The 17888-nt window shown below is 42.1% G+C and overlaps 1 protein-coding gene across 1 annotated transcript; it reads right to left on the minus strand.

Annotated features, from left to right (window-relative positions):
* Window positions 1-10350: 10350 nt before the first annotated feature.
* On the minus strand, window positions 10351-15917 carry MESD (mesoderm development LRP chaperone). Its single transcript, XM_075273300.1, has 3 exons — window positions 15771-15917; window positions 13806-14038; window positions 10351-12465 (listed from the first exon to the last, which is right to left on the minus strand). Exons 1-3 carry the CDS (start codon window positions 15915-15917, stop codon window positions 12207-12209), a joined length of 639 nt encoding a protein of 212 aa, XP_075129401.1. The 3' UTR covers window positions 10351-12206.
* Between the last annotated feature and the right edge of the window lie 1971 nt (window positions 15918-17888).

Below are 17888 nucleotides of genomic sequence, written 5' to 3' on the forward strand. Positions count from 1 at the left end.
TCTTATACTCGAGTCAATAAGTTTTCCCAGTTTTTTGTGGTAAAATTAGAGGTCTCGGCTTATATTTGGGTCGGCTTATACTCGAGTATATACGGTACCTAACCTTTTTATGGAGACTTTGATGTAAGCTGTAAAGTGGAGTTAGAAATTAACTTGGAGTCCAAGACCAGCCGTACACATTGTACATCAGCTAAACCTACTGATTTTAGAAGAAGTCTACCATCTCACGTATCAAAGGTTTTCTCTCCTCTCCGCAATCAGAACATATGCATGCTTGGCCAAACAGAGCATGCATGTGTATGAGGGTGTCAGGAGAGATGACTGTTGGCCAAATCCAGCTACTGTATCTAACACGTATGGACAGCCTAAGGCTAGGACCTTATTGTTTCAGTTAGCACTACTATGAGTAGGTAGCCCACATCTCAATCTGAATAAATTATATTTGTTAGGTGTAGTCTACTACAATAGCGTATGACTCCTAGTTCTTCTTACAACGGTCATGTAAGTGACAACATTTCAGCAGACAAATGGCTAAAAAACAGCATTGCAGCATTCCAAAAAATAGCAATGTAGACAAGTGTTGTATATTGGCGTTTACTCTCGTCGTCCCGAAGTATCATACCGTTCTGTTGGCATATTGTCCTCACTCAGAGCACAGCCACCAGTTTTGCTTCTACTTGGGGACTATGGCATTTTCTGTATTTGCTTTGCACTAATAGGTCATTTGCTTCCTAGTTATAAAACCACTTGAATTTGCCCTAGTCGCTCTCTAGGTTGACGTGGACACATTTGTTTGCCCAAACAAGCTTTGCTAGTGGGATTTATAGACAGCGCAGTGCACAAGGATCAGTAACATGGTAATTTCTGGTACACAATCTCAGTGTTTTATGATACAATCTTGTCTTGTCTCTTTGTTTTCCATTCACCGAAATAGCTGGTCCTTTTTCGGAAATAGATGTAAAATGTAATGTAAAGTGTTTTGTATGTATGCAATATTTCGTAACGACTTCATGTGAAACTAAAAAAGAAAAAAAATCTATATTTTGTATTTATTTATTCCTCTGGATACCCGGGATGGACTAGATATGTCCTCATCCTGTGGTGGTATAGGATTCACTATGAATGGATGATTTTTGACCTCTTTGTAAATCAGGATTTTGATTATTTGCAAATTTAGAGACATCTGTATCAGCATTTGTTGTCTGTGTTTGTGTTCATTCACTTAAAAATAAAAAGCTATAAAGTTACTTTGTGTCTATTTCTCGTACTCTGCATATCAACATCAGTGGACGTTCCCTTGCCAAGAACCTGGAGCTAAGCAAACACTTCTACACATCACAGCACCTAAGTAAGCTTTGCTGTGTGGTCCTGGAGTCTACACACTAGTGCAGAAATGGAGTCGCTAAAGTAAAACTTTATGACCTGTCAATAGGCCTTGTTCCAACATCTGGACTCCTATCCTGAAAATGGACCAGATTCAGTACCCCCCGCCATTCAAGTACTTTTAGGAGTTTTACAGCTCCCATTTCAGTCATATTCAAATTGACCCACTTTACTTTTTCTCTAAGAGCCCATAGATTATTGTTACAGTTACTTTACTTATAGCGCCATAAACGTTCACGGCGCTGTACATGTGAAACAGAGAGGGGTTAAATGCTTAATATATATATAGAAACACAGTAAAACAAGCAAATACAATAAACTCTTACTGAGTGAGATTGGTATAGAAAGAGATAGCAAGTGAGAATAGAAGATGCTTGTACAGCTGTATAGTGCAGGCCGGGTTACTACAGAATGTGAGCTCGTCTGACGAGAGCGGTGTTTGGGTGATAGGTAAGTGTCTTATGCGTTGAGGAGCAGGTGTAAGAGATGCAGTAAAGAGAAAAAGTCTTGTGGGCAGTGGCGTAACTAGGAATGGTAGCCCCCCCCCCCCCCCCCCCCCGACTGATGCCAAAGACCCCGACCGACCGACAACCCCCCCCTCGCATTCCTTCACACACAGTATTATGCCCCATAGTGGCCCCTGAGCACAGTATTATGCCTCATAGTGGCCCCTGCACACACCGTATGATGACCCATAGTGGCCTCTGCACAAACAGTATAAGACCCCAGAGTATAATAGTTGGAGACCCAGCAGAGATATAAAAAAAACCTGTTATTTACCTCTCCCAGGCTCTGCTGCACTCCCTGCTGTCGGCTATCTTCAATGACATATGGAACATCATGTGACCTGGGGACTGCGTCGCGATGCATAAGGACGCATGCCCCGGTCATGTGACGTCAGGGATGTCATACAAGTAGGCCCAAAGTCTGCCTGGAGCCAGGAGAGGTAAGTAAATGGGGCCCGTTACCCGATAACAGCCTATTAAAAAAAAAAAAAAAAAAGCATCGGAAGCGGTTGTCGCTGGGTCTCCTAACGTTCCGGGCACTGACGCAGCCGCTACTACTGCTACCCCAGTAGTTACGCCCTTGCTTGTGGGAAAGAAGACTATATGTGAGGAGTTAGAAGGAGATAAGAGAAGATAATCCTCTGGGCAATGGACCACCAGTGAACTGGCAGAGAAGGCGCTAGAGGATGTTGGGGAGAGGTAGCCTAACCTGCAGAAGATTAGCGAGAAGGCTTTTGTGTACAATGTTGCAGGTAGTCTAAGTGACATGTTGTATGATGACAGCATGGATAAAAAATTTTGGTTACTTGTGGGTCATCTACACAATCACATGAACCCGCCATAACTATCCTATGAGAAAATGGAAAGATTGTATTCACGGCATAAAGGGTTTCCGTGCCATCAGTACTCCCACACAGCCTGAGCTGTTGCCTGAATATCAGAACTGGCCATGGAACTTGTGCTGCCTACCTTATTATTACACATTAGCCTCATAAAAAAGCAATAAAAGTGGAATATCTCTGTTTTATAGCTATGTCACATCTTGCTGCAGTCAAGGTTGAAGCTCTGGGATTAATGAGGCCATCCTTCTTTTTCCTTGATGCTCCATTTTATTTAACTTCTGACTCCCTTGAAAATAGGTTGGCTTTCTGCCGATTTGCTACAGAAGGAAGAATATGACATAAACCTTGGCAGGAAGGGGCATCCACTTGGCCAGGGTGACACTTAACTGCATACTTAGTATGCCCCTTCTTCCAGCAGCCCACGTCTTTTCCTTAAAAACCTGCAAATATTATATTAGGTCGCCTGCTCACATTATTAAGAATATATAAGTCATTAGTCATGGAGTCCAATAAAGCTACTGCATCTAGAAATGTCTACTTGAATTTCTTTTTATGCCTCTAGTAACAGCTATACATGTGCGCCAAAATGCCTCCTAAACCAATAATAGAGTAGTGTGGGGACCTTTAATAGGAACAGAACTATGGCCACAAACCAATCATGCAATACTGAGATAATACTATTTTATGGACTTGAAAATCTGCTTATAAGAGCACTTGAGGCGGAATTTGTCAATAACATGTATACCGATTACGTTGGGTGGTGATTCCAGAGGAGAATCGGAGCACCTGTAACTGTAAGAAAATCTGGTAAATCAGGCTCCGCCTCTGGTGCACTTGCAGGCTGATTGACACATCCATAAAAAGATAATTATCTCGTAGTATTTCATGGTCTGTGACCACACAGGTATAGTACTTCTCCTATTAAAGGCTCCTACACTGCTCTATTATTAGTTTGCAATGAGTTTCAGACTTGACAGACTCTCTTTAGACTTGACTATATCCAATTTTCTTGAAAGTTTTTAAAGTGAGAGATCAAATATTGCACAAAAATCGTACATAATTTTTGAACCTCTGCAATTTCCACTAAAGTCAGAAAAAAAAATTACAGTATATATTTATATTAAACAAAACCAGAAACTTAACCCCTTCCTGCCGATGGCACTTTTTGACTTCCTGACCAAGCTCGATTTTTCAAAACTGACGTGTCACTTTATGGGGCAATAACTTTGGAATGCTTTAACTTACCAAAGTGATTTTAAGATTGTTTTTTCGTAACACATTGTACTTCATGTTACTAGTAAATTTTGGTTGATATGTTTTGTGTTTAAGTATGAAAAAATAGGAAATTTGGTGGAAATTTTGAAAAATATGCATTTTATAAAGTTTGAAATGATGTACATTACATACAGATAGTCAGACCGCCAAAATTATATCATAAATCTCATGTCCCAGATCTCTGCTTTATGTCGGCATCAAACTTTAGTCACCCTTTTAATTTTTACGGACATTATACGATTTACAAGTGAAACAACAATATTCAAAATTTTCAAGAAATTTCCAAAACCCATTTTTTAAGGGACTAATCCAGTTATGAAGGAGTTTTGAAAGACCCTTGTATTAAAGCCCCCCATAAATCATCCCATTTTCAAAACTGCACCCCTTAAGTAAGCCAAAACAACATATACCTAGTATTTTAACCCTATAAGTGCTTAACAGGAATTAATACAAAATGGAGGTGAAATTTTCAAATTTGATTTTATTTTACTAATATTTTCGTTTAGCCCTAGAATTTGCACATTCACAAGGGGTTAAAGGAGAAAACGCATCCCACAATTTGTTATGCAAGTTCTCCCGACTACCACAGTACCCCACTTGTGGGTGTAAACTAATATATGGACGCACAGCGAGACGCAGAAGGGAAGGCGCACCAAAGAGCTTTTAGAGGGCAGATCTGGCTGTGATCAGTTTCAGGAACCATGTCGCATTTACAAAGCCCTTGAGGTGTCAAAACAGTGGAAACCTCTAGAAAGTGACCCCGTTTTGAAAACGGCACCCCTCAAAGAATTTATCAAGTGATGTAGTGAGCATTAGTAACCCCGAAGTGAATGTGTAAGCTGTGCGGAGTAAATTGGGTACACCAAATCCCATTCTATTTTCCCACTAGCTACTATGAAACAGACGGGGAAGAGGAGCATTCTGGGGGATCAGCGCTGGTGTATTCTCTCTCATAAGCTCTAAATATGGGGTGTCCCCTGAAAACGCTCGCACAGCTTATACATTTCCTTCTAGTCGCAGCCACTTATGTCCTAATGATTTGGCGACTTTTGGGGTTTTTGTCTTCACATTGTACAAGGTAGATTTTTATTTTTATTTTCTGGCAATGTGGCCATATGAGGGCTTGGTGTTTGCGGTATTAGATGTACTTTTCAATGCCGCCATTTTGGGGCCTGTAACTTATTGACTACATTTTATTAACTCTTTCTGGGTGGGATGTAAAAGGAAACATCAATAATGACATTGCTTTTTAGCATTTTTTTTTCCCGTGCAGCGTACAGCATAAGTAACATGTTACCTTTATTTTGCGGGTCGGTACGGTTACGGCGATACCTCATTTATATTATTTTTTAATGCGTTGCTATTTGTGCAGAATAAAATTCAATTTAGGGAAGAAAATCAATTATTTTTGCATCGCCATCTTCTGAAAGGCATAACGTTTTTATTTTTCGCTAGACAGAGCTGGTTGAGTGCTTATTTTTTGCGGGAAGACCTCTTCTTTTTATTGGTACCATTTTGGTTTTCATATGACCATTTGATTACTTTTTATTGAACATTTTGTAAGGGAAAGGTAGTGAATAATCATTATTTTGTGCAGTTTTCTACGTTTTTTTTTTACGCCGTTCGGGTTAAATAATGTTTTCATTTTATTGTTCAGGTTATTATGGACGCGGCGATACCAAATATGTAATGGTTTTTCTTTTTTTTACATAATAAAACATTTTATATGGGGAAAAAGGGATTTTTGGGTCTTTATTTATTTCTAATTTATTTTAAACTTATTTAAACTTTTTTATTTTTACTTTTTTCCAACTTTTTTTTTTTCTGTCCCCATGGGGGATTGAAGCAGTGATCGGCTGATCACTGCTTCAATAGAGATACGCTGCAATACACATGTTACACGTATATTGCAATGTATAGGAAGCTGTCAGCCTGTGTAGACGCACAGGCTGACAGCCTGTGTAGACGCACAGGCTTTGTGTTGAACTTTTTTGTGTTATTCATTTACGGCAGGATCAGCCAGATGCGAGGAGGGGGTAAGTGATGGGGCAGACCCGGGGTCACTGATCAGACCCCAGGCTGCCCCCTACGAACACCGGCACCCCCGAAACCGGCGCGGGGGGTGCCGATCGGCAACATTTTGTAACGAAACCCCGGAGGTGCCGGTGGTCATGTTGACCACCGGCATCTCAGGGGTTAACACCCGCGATCGGACCCGGTTCCGACCGTGGGTGTTACAGGGCATTGTCAGCCGTGTATTACGGCTGACACCCGCTGTGCATGGTGCGCACACAGTTTCTGTGTGCGCACCATGCATCCGCAGTAATAGTACAGCGGTTTGCGGGAAGCCCTTCCCAGCAGCGCCGTACTATTACGGCGCATGTCGGGAAGGGGTTAAACATATACTTTTTCTACATACGCGCGTATCACATTGAAAGCAATAGGGGGAAAAAAGCAGCCCATTCATTTCAATGGGGAGCGCTCATATGCTGGCTCCCATTGAAATGAATGGGATCTGCTTTGTACGCGCTGATTCTGAACGTGTTTTACGTTCAAAATCAGCTCAGCGTATACTTATTGTGAATGCCCCCTTATAGAGCATTTGATTCTGGACCAAAATATAATGTACTTTATTTTAAAAAGTTGCTGTTTTCTGCAAAAACTGCTCTAAAGATCTCGCCACTAGGTGTCTCTCTTTTAGTTAATTCACTGTTCACTCCCTGTTACTAGGGAAGCTCTGTCCATATCTACAGTACATCAGATTAAGACAACTAGGAAAGAGGAGGGACTATTCTGTCTTCAGAAAGTGAATGAAGAGGGGAGGGGCTGCTTTTCTCCCTATAGCATATCTGCAGCTTTCTCTGTGCACAGTAGGCAGTGAAAGAATTGTACAATTTCTAGAATGTATGTACTTCTATATACTAGTGATTAGCTGTTTGTGTTATTGCAGATAGGTTATCAGTTACTGACAGTAAGAGCTTTCTTTTATTGTGCTCAGATTTCTCTTTTCCTATGTTTTTGGCTGCATCATGTCCTGAATTTGCAGTCCAGTGTCCTTGGATCTCCTATATTATGTTCACTTAGTCTTTTCTCAGCTGTTTGTTTCCTATTGTTCATGCTACTTAACAGTCACTCCTGGCAGAATTACATAGAAATAAGTAGTACTACTACTGCAGTAGTAATGAAATAGAGAGAGAGGCATACTGTTATGTATTGTACATGCCCCGTGCCACAGAGAGAAATGTAAAATGTGCTACAGCCATAACTGGGCTATTAGTAGAAGAAAAACTGATAGTACAACACATTAGTGTAGGATTGGGACAGCTCTCCATAGAGTGTCTGCATTTAGTTATACTTTATTCGTAGAAAGTCACAACACATTTGAAGTTTCAGGTTGACACCCTTCATCGGGCATGACACTCATCATCCTCCTCCTCCCACATATAAGCGGTCTATACCTGACCATCTACATAAGTGAAACGACTCATAATTTGCCATTAATTCCTCTGCCTTTCAAGATCACATGGCTGATGAACCCAATACTTTGCAATAACTTCAACTCAATAAGACTAAAAGTGTCATATGTGTTATGACTTTCTACAAATAGTCTAAGTAAATGCAGACAATCTATAGAGTGCCATCTCTATACTTCTACACCATTTTGATTAAGTTGGGAGTTGGGTCAGTTCCCCCAAGATGATTGCACACCCACCCTTGAAAGACCCTGCACCTATTTCAACTTTTCATGAAAACTCAGAGACGCCTTTAATGCTCTGCAAACATACTATAACGTCGTACTGAGGGTATAGTTAATGCTCTGTGCCGTAACAGTACGGCACTGTAATGCCGTGGGCGCAGGAGCTGTATTACCTCTGTCACTCGGCTATGCAATACACTCAAGGCCTGGAATAAGCCACCAGAGTCAGGAGATACTCCGACTGCTGCAGATTAATAGCAATCATAGCATCCAGAGGGTCGGGGGGCAAAAAATGCTCTCAAAAGTTCCAGAGTTGGTAAAACAGAAGGACCGAATTCCAACCAAGGCTAGGTTGGAGGTAAGGAACTGCCCTTCACCAGATGAACAGTAAATAGTCTTTATTGTATCCAAAAACTTTATCAAGTGTACAAGGAATAGCAGTAGAGTCGGTAAAACGACAGTGGAGCTATAACTTCTAGACAGTGAGGTTTACTATTGCTCAGCGCATCACAATGTTCCCCTTGGTGTTAACTATATGACTGTATGTTAGGGGAGGATTGTACAGTTACATGCTGCCATCTAGTGGACAATCAATGCTTAGTGATAACATCAATTCAAACATACTCCTTAGTAATTCTAGCAGTGGTTTGGTTTGATTATTGTTTCTTCTTAAAAGACATTACATAAAAAATAACTAAAGAGAAAAATATTTTGAGGCTTCTATGTGGGGAAAAAACTATAAACAATTGCTAGTGGTTCAGATCTCTGGACTCACCTGTAACATGTCCATACGCCCTAAGCGGGTATATCAACAATGGCTATGCAGCACTGGAACATGAAACCAGATGTGAGTGGCCACATGTTGGCCACTGTCAGATGACATATGGACTAAGCATTCTTTAATTCAATGTGCCGGCCCATGTTTATACTGCTATAAATCGGAGGTTTATCGGATGTCTCTGCGGTGCTGGATTTGATTATAGTGTATTAGGGAACTCTCTGACACTAGAACTGGGGAGACTCTACACTAATGTGTCTTTCTGTATACTCCTTATTTAGTGAAAAACTGCACTTTGCAAATGTAACATTTAATATAACAAAAATAAATAAAAAATAGCCTCTGAATGCTAAAGGGAGTCTGTTAGAGCAAGAATAGCCGCCATTGACATAGAACATGGTCAACATTTTGAGAAGGTTGTTTAGGTGAGCTGATTGACCAGACACAGTCATAACACTATACGCTATTCCTGGTATACAGTGTTTCAAATGAGCCCTGTGGCCTCTTACAGCTGACTTGTGGGTCTGTCAAGTGTCAGTGCCAACTCTCCACCCATCTATGTGAAGGATCTATTCTAAGAACAGGCCATCCATATAAAAAATCCAGTGGTTCAAGTTCTATTTTTTTTTCTTTGAATGTAGATTGTGAGCCCCCACATAGAGCTCACAATGTGCATTTTTTCCCTATCAGTATGTCTTTGGAATATGGGATGGAAATCCATGCAAACACGGGGAGAACATACAAACTCCTTGCAGATGGTTTTTTGCCCTTGGCGGGATTTGGACACCAGGACTCCAGCGCTGCAAGGCTGCAGTGCTAACCACTGAGCCACCGTGTGGCCCCTAAGTTCTATTTTTTATTTTTTTAACCCAAGTTACGTGTTTACGGAAGACTCCATGAAGGCAACAGAGATGGGCAAACCTCGTGCGATTCATTTTGCACCAAACTGGAAGCTCTATTATAATTCAGGGATCTTCCGACCCAAGAGTGAAATAAACAGTAATACCTTCCTGAGCTTCCAAGAGGCATCCAAGGCTCGTTCTGGCTTCCTGGGTTATGACAACAGCACCAAGGGTTTCACCGAGGCCTACATCAAAGTGGAATGTCACTGACACGCTCCATGTGACCAATAAGGTCCAACCAGTCCACAGAAGTCCTCCAGGGCCACCGACAACACCTAGGAACGGAGAATGTACATCGCAGGAAACCCAGGTGAGGCGAGTATGTATATTAATCTTACCACATCCCTGGGCCTCCCTTATACAGTACTCTGAGGTACGAAGGATTTGCAGGTGGCCTATTGAAGGGCCCCAAGTCTCTCATGACTATACTTTTATTATAAGCTGCCATTGGCAGCCTGTAATAGAAGGGGCTTGATTTCTCCATAAATTGCAGTTATAGCTTTGGAACATTAATTTTCTTAGAATTTGTAAAAAAAAAAAATAAAGCCTTAAAACCAGTGTGAACAGTGGCTTAATCCAATCCATGACCATATGAAAAACTGGCACCGATCTGCACGGTGTTCTGGGAAATGACATCTACAGAAAAACTGGTGCCCACTGGTATCTGATAGAGTATTGTATATTTATTTTACATAACAGAAAGATGAAGTACAAAAAAGTATGGTACCTCTGTACACAAGACTCTGCTTTATTGAAGTCAACTGGCATTCATTTACTTTCATTTCCACTTGATCATTTTTGAAGGGGTTTGGACGAACAACTGAAGAAATAACAAGGGCAAACCCTTCTTCTAGAAATGCGTCTATATAAAAGGTTTGATCCTTCACCCACAATTACATTCCTATGAATCCATGAGGCATCCATTTTGTTTCCACTAGAATATGTACCATACTACACCAGGGGTGTCAAACCCAAACACACAGTGGGCCAAAATTAAAAACTTGGACAAAGTCACAGGCCAACTTTGATATTTATTGAAAAAAATGTTACAATTAAGGACGTTTTTCCTTCACATCAGATATTAAGTTGAACCTTTTCATATAGAAACAAACTTGATCTTTGCTTAAGCACAGAATCTGGAACAAACAAAGCTTAATACAGGTTTGCTACACTCTCTATTAGACATTTGGTATCTTCTCACATGTCAAATAGGATTATACTGCATGACAGAGTTTGACAACCATGTGCTACACTATTCTGGAAACCCTCAGAAAACTAAAGATCAAGGAGACAGAAGTTGAAAACGTTCTATGTATTGTTATTAATACAATTATTACATTTGTGATACAAAACAGGAGCAAATAAAAAGCACCATCTGAATGTGGATCATTGGCACAATGTACAGTATACGACCACTGTCTATACATAGGAAATCTCTGGACTGGCTGTACCGTACATCAGGCAGAATAATACTGAGACATCTTGTTACTACAATTACAGCTTTGAAAGTAACAAATTATACTAAGAAGAAGAAGAATTAGTGAAAAGAAAATGAATCAGACCAGACAAGATTCAGGAAACACTGCAACACTGTGGGTCACCTGGACTAGGCTGTAACTCGCAGTGCAGGGGAGCGTTCAGCTGTGTCACCGCAGATTAGACATTTGTCCTGATGTTACCGATAGAGACCTCTACACATTAAATAACTACAATGTGTTTAGGTTTAACCAGGCTCTGCTGAGAAACCTCTTGTCTAAAGCCACAGAAAAAAAGAAACATTAACCATATGCCATTTTCCCACTGCTGTGTACATGGAGCCTTAGTCTGTGGGAAACATTTCACTGGTACTTTATTTTAAAAAAAAACAAAAACATTGTTTTCTCAGCACTTTTTCCATTGTGTGGATGAGATGAAATAAAATCTCATTCTCTTTGCTAGGCCTGCAAAATGCTTTCTTTCTGCAACGTGTGGCCTCATTCTTGAAGGGGTTTTCCTTTTCACAAAATTGATGGCTGATCTTTAGGATATAGTGTCCCCCTGGTCCATCACTAGATCATTGGGGGATCGGCTCTCAGCACCTTTCACTATAAGCAGTTTCTTCACTGTTCTCATCAGTACATAGTAATAGCCGTGTAGGGAATTACAGCACTGTTCTACTCATCTGAATGCCCTGCACGGTCACACACAAGTATACAGCATCCTGGTGTATCAAATGCCATGGCCTCTTCGCACACCTCACCATCAGGGATGCTAAAGGTAAGTTCCTCATGTCTTTAAACTTGCATCCTATCAAGTCTGATAATCTAGCACAGAATAATAATATAAGAAATGTCACAAGAGTAAGAAAGCAGAGAAACAATTAGAAAATGCTTCATCTGATCAGTAGCAGATTGGATATTAACACAAGCTAATCACTTGTCACTTACTGGTCGCCATTAAATATAACTGGAGCCGGTATCTGACTGGTTGCCACATGCAACTGCTTCATACATGTGTCCTTCACATATAAATCATAGGGGAGCTATGGCGATACATATTGAGTAGCGTCACTGCACACACAACTATCTGGCCATACACAAGGAGGTTTTTTATGCTTATGACAACCAACAGTGTTGGGAATTTTTTTACTTATACAAAAATATGTATCAGCTCCCAAGAGGACAGGAAAATGTCTGTGACAGCTAACAACTGCAGGACATTTTCTAATGTATGACCAAATTGATCCTGGGTTCTGAGCAATTGTACAGAGATCTATTCAAATATTGCTCTAGATATGTAAGAAAAGAATGGTTATCCTTAAGAGTCCTTAACCTCAGGGTATCGTCATAAGTCTTCCTTGGCAGCGGATGCTCTGTTTGTTTCAGTGGAGGACTTTGACTTCTTGCTGTCACTTGTTTTCTTTTTTTCTGGTTTGCTCAGGTTTTTGGCTTTTGCGCTGCCATCTCCTCCCTTGCCCGGGTACACCTGTCCTTCTAGAGTCACATCTGCACACCTTTCCTGGCTCACAAGGAAGTCCTTCACCTCCCAGGCATAGCCACCATCACGCAGCATAAAGATAGCTCGGTTTGGTCCCACAATAAACCTGCAATGAACCAAAGAAATAGTTACAAACCATATAGTGATCAAAAACTAAAACTGGAAGCTCCTGATCTAGTCTTACTAGTGTAGGTAAGGGCTATCCACATGAAACAGTTATCATAAAAGCCCTTATAAAGAATGATAAACCTGACATCAGCTTAACGGGTCAGTACTGAATTTCCTTAGGATATGTCATCAATTAAAGATGATGGGGTCCCACACTAACCAGCTGTCTGAAGAAGCACGGCATTGTCTATCACCTTGTACTTGGTACCACTGCTCAGCCCATTCATCTGACTGAGCTGCAAATAGGTTGTGTAAATGACCCATATGATACCAGGATTGGTTCACATCTGTGTTTGTATTCCATCCGGTGGAGTCTGCACGGGGACCCCCCACCCGAATGGAATACCAAATGCAATTGCTGTGCAGTGAAAGCACACGGACCCCATAGACTACTTTCCTGTCCGCATGTTCTGTTCGGAGATCTGGCGGCAAGCACACGGACCCCATTATAGTCTATGGGGGGTCCATGTGCTGTCACTGCACAGCGCTTGCAAATGCATTTGCATTCCATTCGGGAGGTCCCCATGCAGACTCCCCTAGACGGAATACCGATGCAGATGTGAACCAACTCTCATATAGCCTCTGAAGTACCCTCAACTGAATCCCTAAAAATGCTTTTACAAATGTGCAAATAAGGGAGCTCATACATCTGGCTCCAGGCTTTAAAGGGATCCTATCACTCAGACACAATTTTTTCTAGGTACCACATAGGAACATCCTTAAGAAAGGCTATTCGTCTCCTACCTTTCGTCGTCTTCTCCGTGCCGCCGTTCACCTACAATCCCGTTTTTTCTCGGTATGCAAATTAGCTCTCTCACAGCACGGGGGCCACAAGAAAATGGCCGCTTGCACAGTATTGTAAGCGGCCATTTTCTTGTGGCCTGTGGGCATGCGCAGTCTGCTCTGCCCAAGGCCCGACGCCTAGAAGTTAAAGGCCACCGCCAGAAGAAGGGGCTGAAAAGGACGCTGATGACAAAGATGGAGAGAGTTCTCTCGCAGCATTGGGGACGTCCCCAGTGCTGTCTGAGTGTTGGGGCCTGCCCCCAGTGCTGCGAGAGACCTAATTTGCATACCGAGAAAAAACGGGATTGTAGGCGAACGGCGGTGCGAAAGAGACAACGAAAGGTAGGAGACGAATAGCCTTTGTTAAGACTATTCCAACGTGGTACCTAGAAAAAAACATTGTGTCTGAGTGATAGGATCCCATTAAAAAAAAAACAAAAAAAAACTGCCTCATGAACCTAAAAATAAGACAAACTCTCTAAGAGGCTGCACTACCTCTGAATGTCATAGTTGGCATTGAACAGGCCGCCCTGCCACAAGCTGGTAATCTCTTCCGTTTCCTTCTCTGTTGGGTTTCCAGACACAGTAGCAAAGATCATTATAGTCTTGCCCTTTTTGGTCATTTGCAGGATGCTCTCTGGGTTCTTGGGGTCAATCTTTGTGAAGTCTACAGGGGCAGGTTTTCTTTTGTGCTCAGGCAAGTCACCTTCCTCAATGTCATCATCTTTCTGGAGGGGGGGGGGAGAAAAAACAAAAAACATACATAATAAATACACAATCTTAACTGCAGACATTCCCATTTAATCTCATATTCCCCTGCCTTCCTCATCCCTCAAGGCAGTGACAAACCAGTTGCCATGTCAATGCAGAGAGAGGTGGAAAACATAAAGGGAGTCTTCTCTTCATAACTATATACCTGATCATAAACTCGTGTTCTTTTGTCACTTCAATTATCCAAACCGCACAAATTTTATTTAATTTTATTTTTAATAATACGAGTATGTGCATGCAGATTAGGCCAATCCTTTTTTGACATACTTTAGACCATTTTTAAACTGAAAATTTTGTTCAATTTGGTACATCATAAAGGGGTTTACAGGACTAAAAATATTGATGATCTATCCTTAGGATAGTTCCTCGATATCAGATCGGTGGGGGTTCTGGCTGTCGGACTGCACCCAATTAGCTGTTCTGAGCATTTGATACACAGAGAATGGAGCAGGGGAGCGAGAAGAAGACAGTTTTGTTCTGTGTAGTGACCAAACCAGGATAGTGAGACTTGTCTCCTACTCATCTGAATGGGAGTTAAAAAGGTTGTCCAGGATAATAAAAAGTCGGTCCTGACACGTCCCAACATGGTCCGATCCTGCTGCCCTGAAGTCTCCACCACACTGTGACGTCCAATGTCCTTCACTGAGGCCTCAGCAGCAGGACCGGACTGCACTGGAAGACAATGGAGAACTAGGGACAGGTGAGTATTTTTTTCTCACCTTCCCCAGTCTAATATATATATTTTTGTTAAATCCTGGAAAAGCCCTTTAAACTGTAGTAACCTGGCTTGGCCACTACACATAGAACAAGGCTATCTGCTTCCTGCTCAATTGCCTGTGCATCAGCTACTGAAAATAGCTACCTAGTTGGGGTGTCTGCTCTCAGACATGCCCAATCTGATATTTATGACCTACCCTTAGGATAGATCATGAATATATTTAGCCTGAGAAACATTCTAACAACACACATCCATTCCTCCAAGTCTCAAAAAATATGTACAACCCTAAAGGCTAGTTCACACGGGGTTCCGCGTGTGCACATTCCATCGCGGCTTTCCGCTCCGGATTAGGCACAAATGAATAGGCCTAGTCGGGAGGGAGGTGTCGCAAAGCGGACGTCCGCGGCTGAATCAGCCACGGAATCCGACTGTAGAAAGGGCAGCTCGCTTCTTTTTTCCGTGAGCAGGAACAAACCACTCGTGAAAAAAGGAAATGACTGGCTGCCATTGATTTCAATGGGAGGCAGCAAGATTTTGACGTGAATTCCGAGTCTAAATCCTGACCATTTTGCCCTGTGTGAACTAGCCCTAAATGTGGTAAGTATTACAAGCGCCACAAATCTGCCTAAACTTGAGCCAAAGTTCTAGTAAATTTTAATGGATATTTCTGCAACATTCTATTTTATGTTTCTGCTTGAGGTTAAGGATCCTTTATCAAGCGGCTTACCGTTACCTACTGTTGGTGCAAACTCACATCTAGAAGTGGTTAAAATGCTAAACTTCAGAAGGAAACATTGCATCGAACAATCAGTGACATCGGTTATGAGGTAACCAGCAGAATACTAATCATACACTGATGTGACAACTCTCAGGACTAATACACACACATCTATAACACGTCATTGTGGTATTGGACCTCTTCATTCATTCAGGTACCGGAGATGCGGCACAGCTCTGTCAGGATACGTTACCTCCCACTGCTCCAGCAGCCGGGCCATGTCCGCGTCATTGTAGTCCCGGATATCTTTCTTCTTTTTCTTCTTTTCCTCAGCAGCCGCCGTGAGACTCAGGAGAAGCAGCAAACACACACAGAAGCCCCTCACACTGACAGCCGCCATGATGCTATGCGAACAGAGAGCATGCGCACACCGGAGACCTCTAGCCACAGACTAGGGAGAGGAGGGGCCACTTGCGCTACATCTAACGCTGATTGGTTAGATTGAAGTTGTTGAACCAATAGTTGAGCGACGTCTGTTCTTTCCTCTGATTGGCGGTTGTGACGTCCATATTTCTTTTGGGCATTACAGTCCCGACTATTATTAACCAATGGCAGCCAGAGCTGCTGGAAACTTCTAATAACCCGCTTATAAACGTCACAGTACAGAGAATATAACAGTAATGGTCAGGGGAAATCTAGTATGTGGGGGCCAGATTGGGTTGGGCTCCACAGTGCTTTAGATATGGCTTTAGTCCAGTCATTTTCTTACTGGTATCCCCACAGAGCCATAAAATTGTATGGACGATCCTACCAATGCCAATGTATGCCAATCCTACCAGAACATCTAGAAAGTTCCTGGAAAAAAGACAATTCCCCTACATTCCCAAAAGGTTTGACAGATCTCTCAACTATCCTAAAAGCTGCCAGTATAGGCAGTTGTGTGTGGCGTCCGCAGGCCACATCATCATTCTGGAGGCCAAATGAACATTCTAGATCAGTGGTTCTTAACCGGGGTTCGATCGAAACCTAGGCCATATGCACGGTTCATTTTGTGTACCAGTTAAAAAACATATACCTATGTCTTGAATTTGGAAAAAATCATATTTGATTTATCACTAAAGAATGGTTCGGTGAATGTGCATATGAAATTGGTGGGTTCGGTACCTCAAACAAGGTTAAGAACCACTGTTCTAGATAAAGCTCTGCAAAGAGGACGTGGACTGCACAAAGGGATTATGTATAGCCAGAAGAAAATTGGCCCCCCACGCCATGGCCTTGTCAGATTAACTTACACAAGTCTTCTGCCCTAAATGATGCCAGAAATATACTCTGGCCTGGACTTCTGTTTAGGAGCACAGATCCTGGATGAATTTCCCACTTTATGACTAAATGGACATCTCATCATAAATAAGGCACAAACTCCAGCAGGGCAGGAATTTTAAAGACCAACGTAGAAAACACCAGTCTTAGTAAATCAGACCCTACTTGTAGAGGAATCCTAAAAGTGGCAGCAATAAGCCACAGCATTTGGGCCCTACATCACCTGCTTTGGCTACTACAGCTATAGGAATATCCATGTTGTCACATTTTTCCGCCCTTTTTAATAAAATTTGCTGTATAACCTGCAAATGAAAAATATCCTGAATGTGCACTTCTCAGAGTAAAAAGTACCAGCATGCTTTTATATATGTTGCATTAAGTGTGAATGCCTAAAGCTAGACTCCAAAGTCTAACCAGCCCCAAACAGCCCATCTACTCCATCCAGCTATTAACTATTAGCTGTTATGTAGTAACATACCTCCCAACTTTCAAAAGACTGAAAGAGGGACAGAATGAGTGGAGTGCAACATACACCTCAGGAAATTTACCTTCTTTTACTTTGACTCTGCCTGTTACCATCAATTTCTCCTACACAGTATAAGGGTCCATGCACACGGAGAAAAATGGTGAGGAATTTGGTGTGCAATTTCAGCGCTGAAAAAAAAAAAGCCTCCAATTGACTTCAATGGGTTCGCAGTCTGTTCTGCCCGAGGCCTAGAAGTCGGAAACCTGCGTCGGAAGAAGAGGATGAAGAGGACGCTGCTGCCGAAGATGGAGGCGGCGCTGAAGAGAGTTGTCTTGCAGGGTTCCAATGCTGCGAGACAACTCTCTCCAGCGCCGCCTCCATCTTCGGCAGCAGTGTCCTCTTCTTCTGGCGCAGGTTTCCGACTTCTAGGCCTCGGGCAGAGCAGACTGCACATGCCCACAGGCCACGAGAAAATGGCCGCTTACAATACTGTGCAATTGGCCAGGTAGGAGAAGAATAGGTAGGAGAAAGGTAGGAGAAGAATAGCATATCTTAAAGGGGTATTCCCACGTCGCATACTCACCA

The sequence above is a fragment of the Leptodactylus fuscus genome, chromosome 5, assembly GCF_031893055.1.
Source record: "Leptodactylus fuscus isolate aLepFus1 chromosome 5, aLepFus1.hap2, whole genome shotgun sequence".
In the NCBI taxonomy this organism is placed as follows: Eukaryota; Metazoa; Chordata; class Amphibia; order Anura; family Leptodactylidae; genus Leptodactylus; species Leptodactylus fuscus.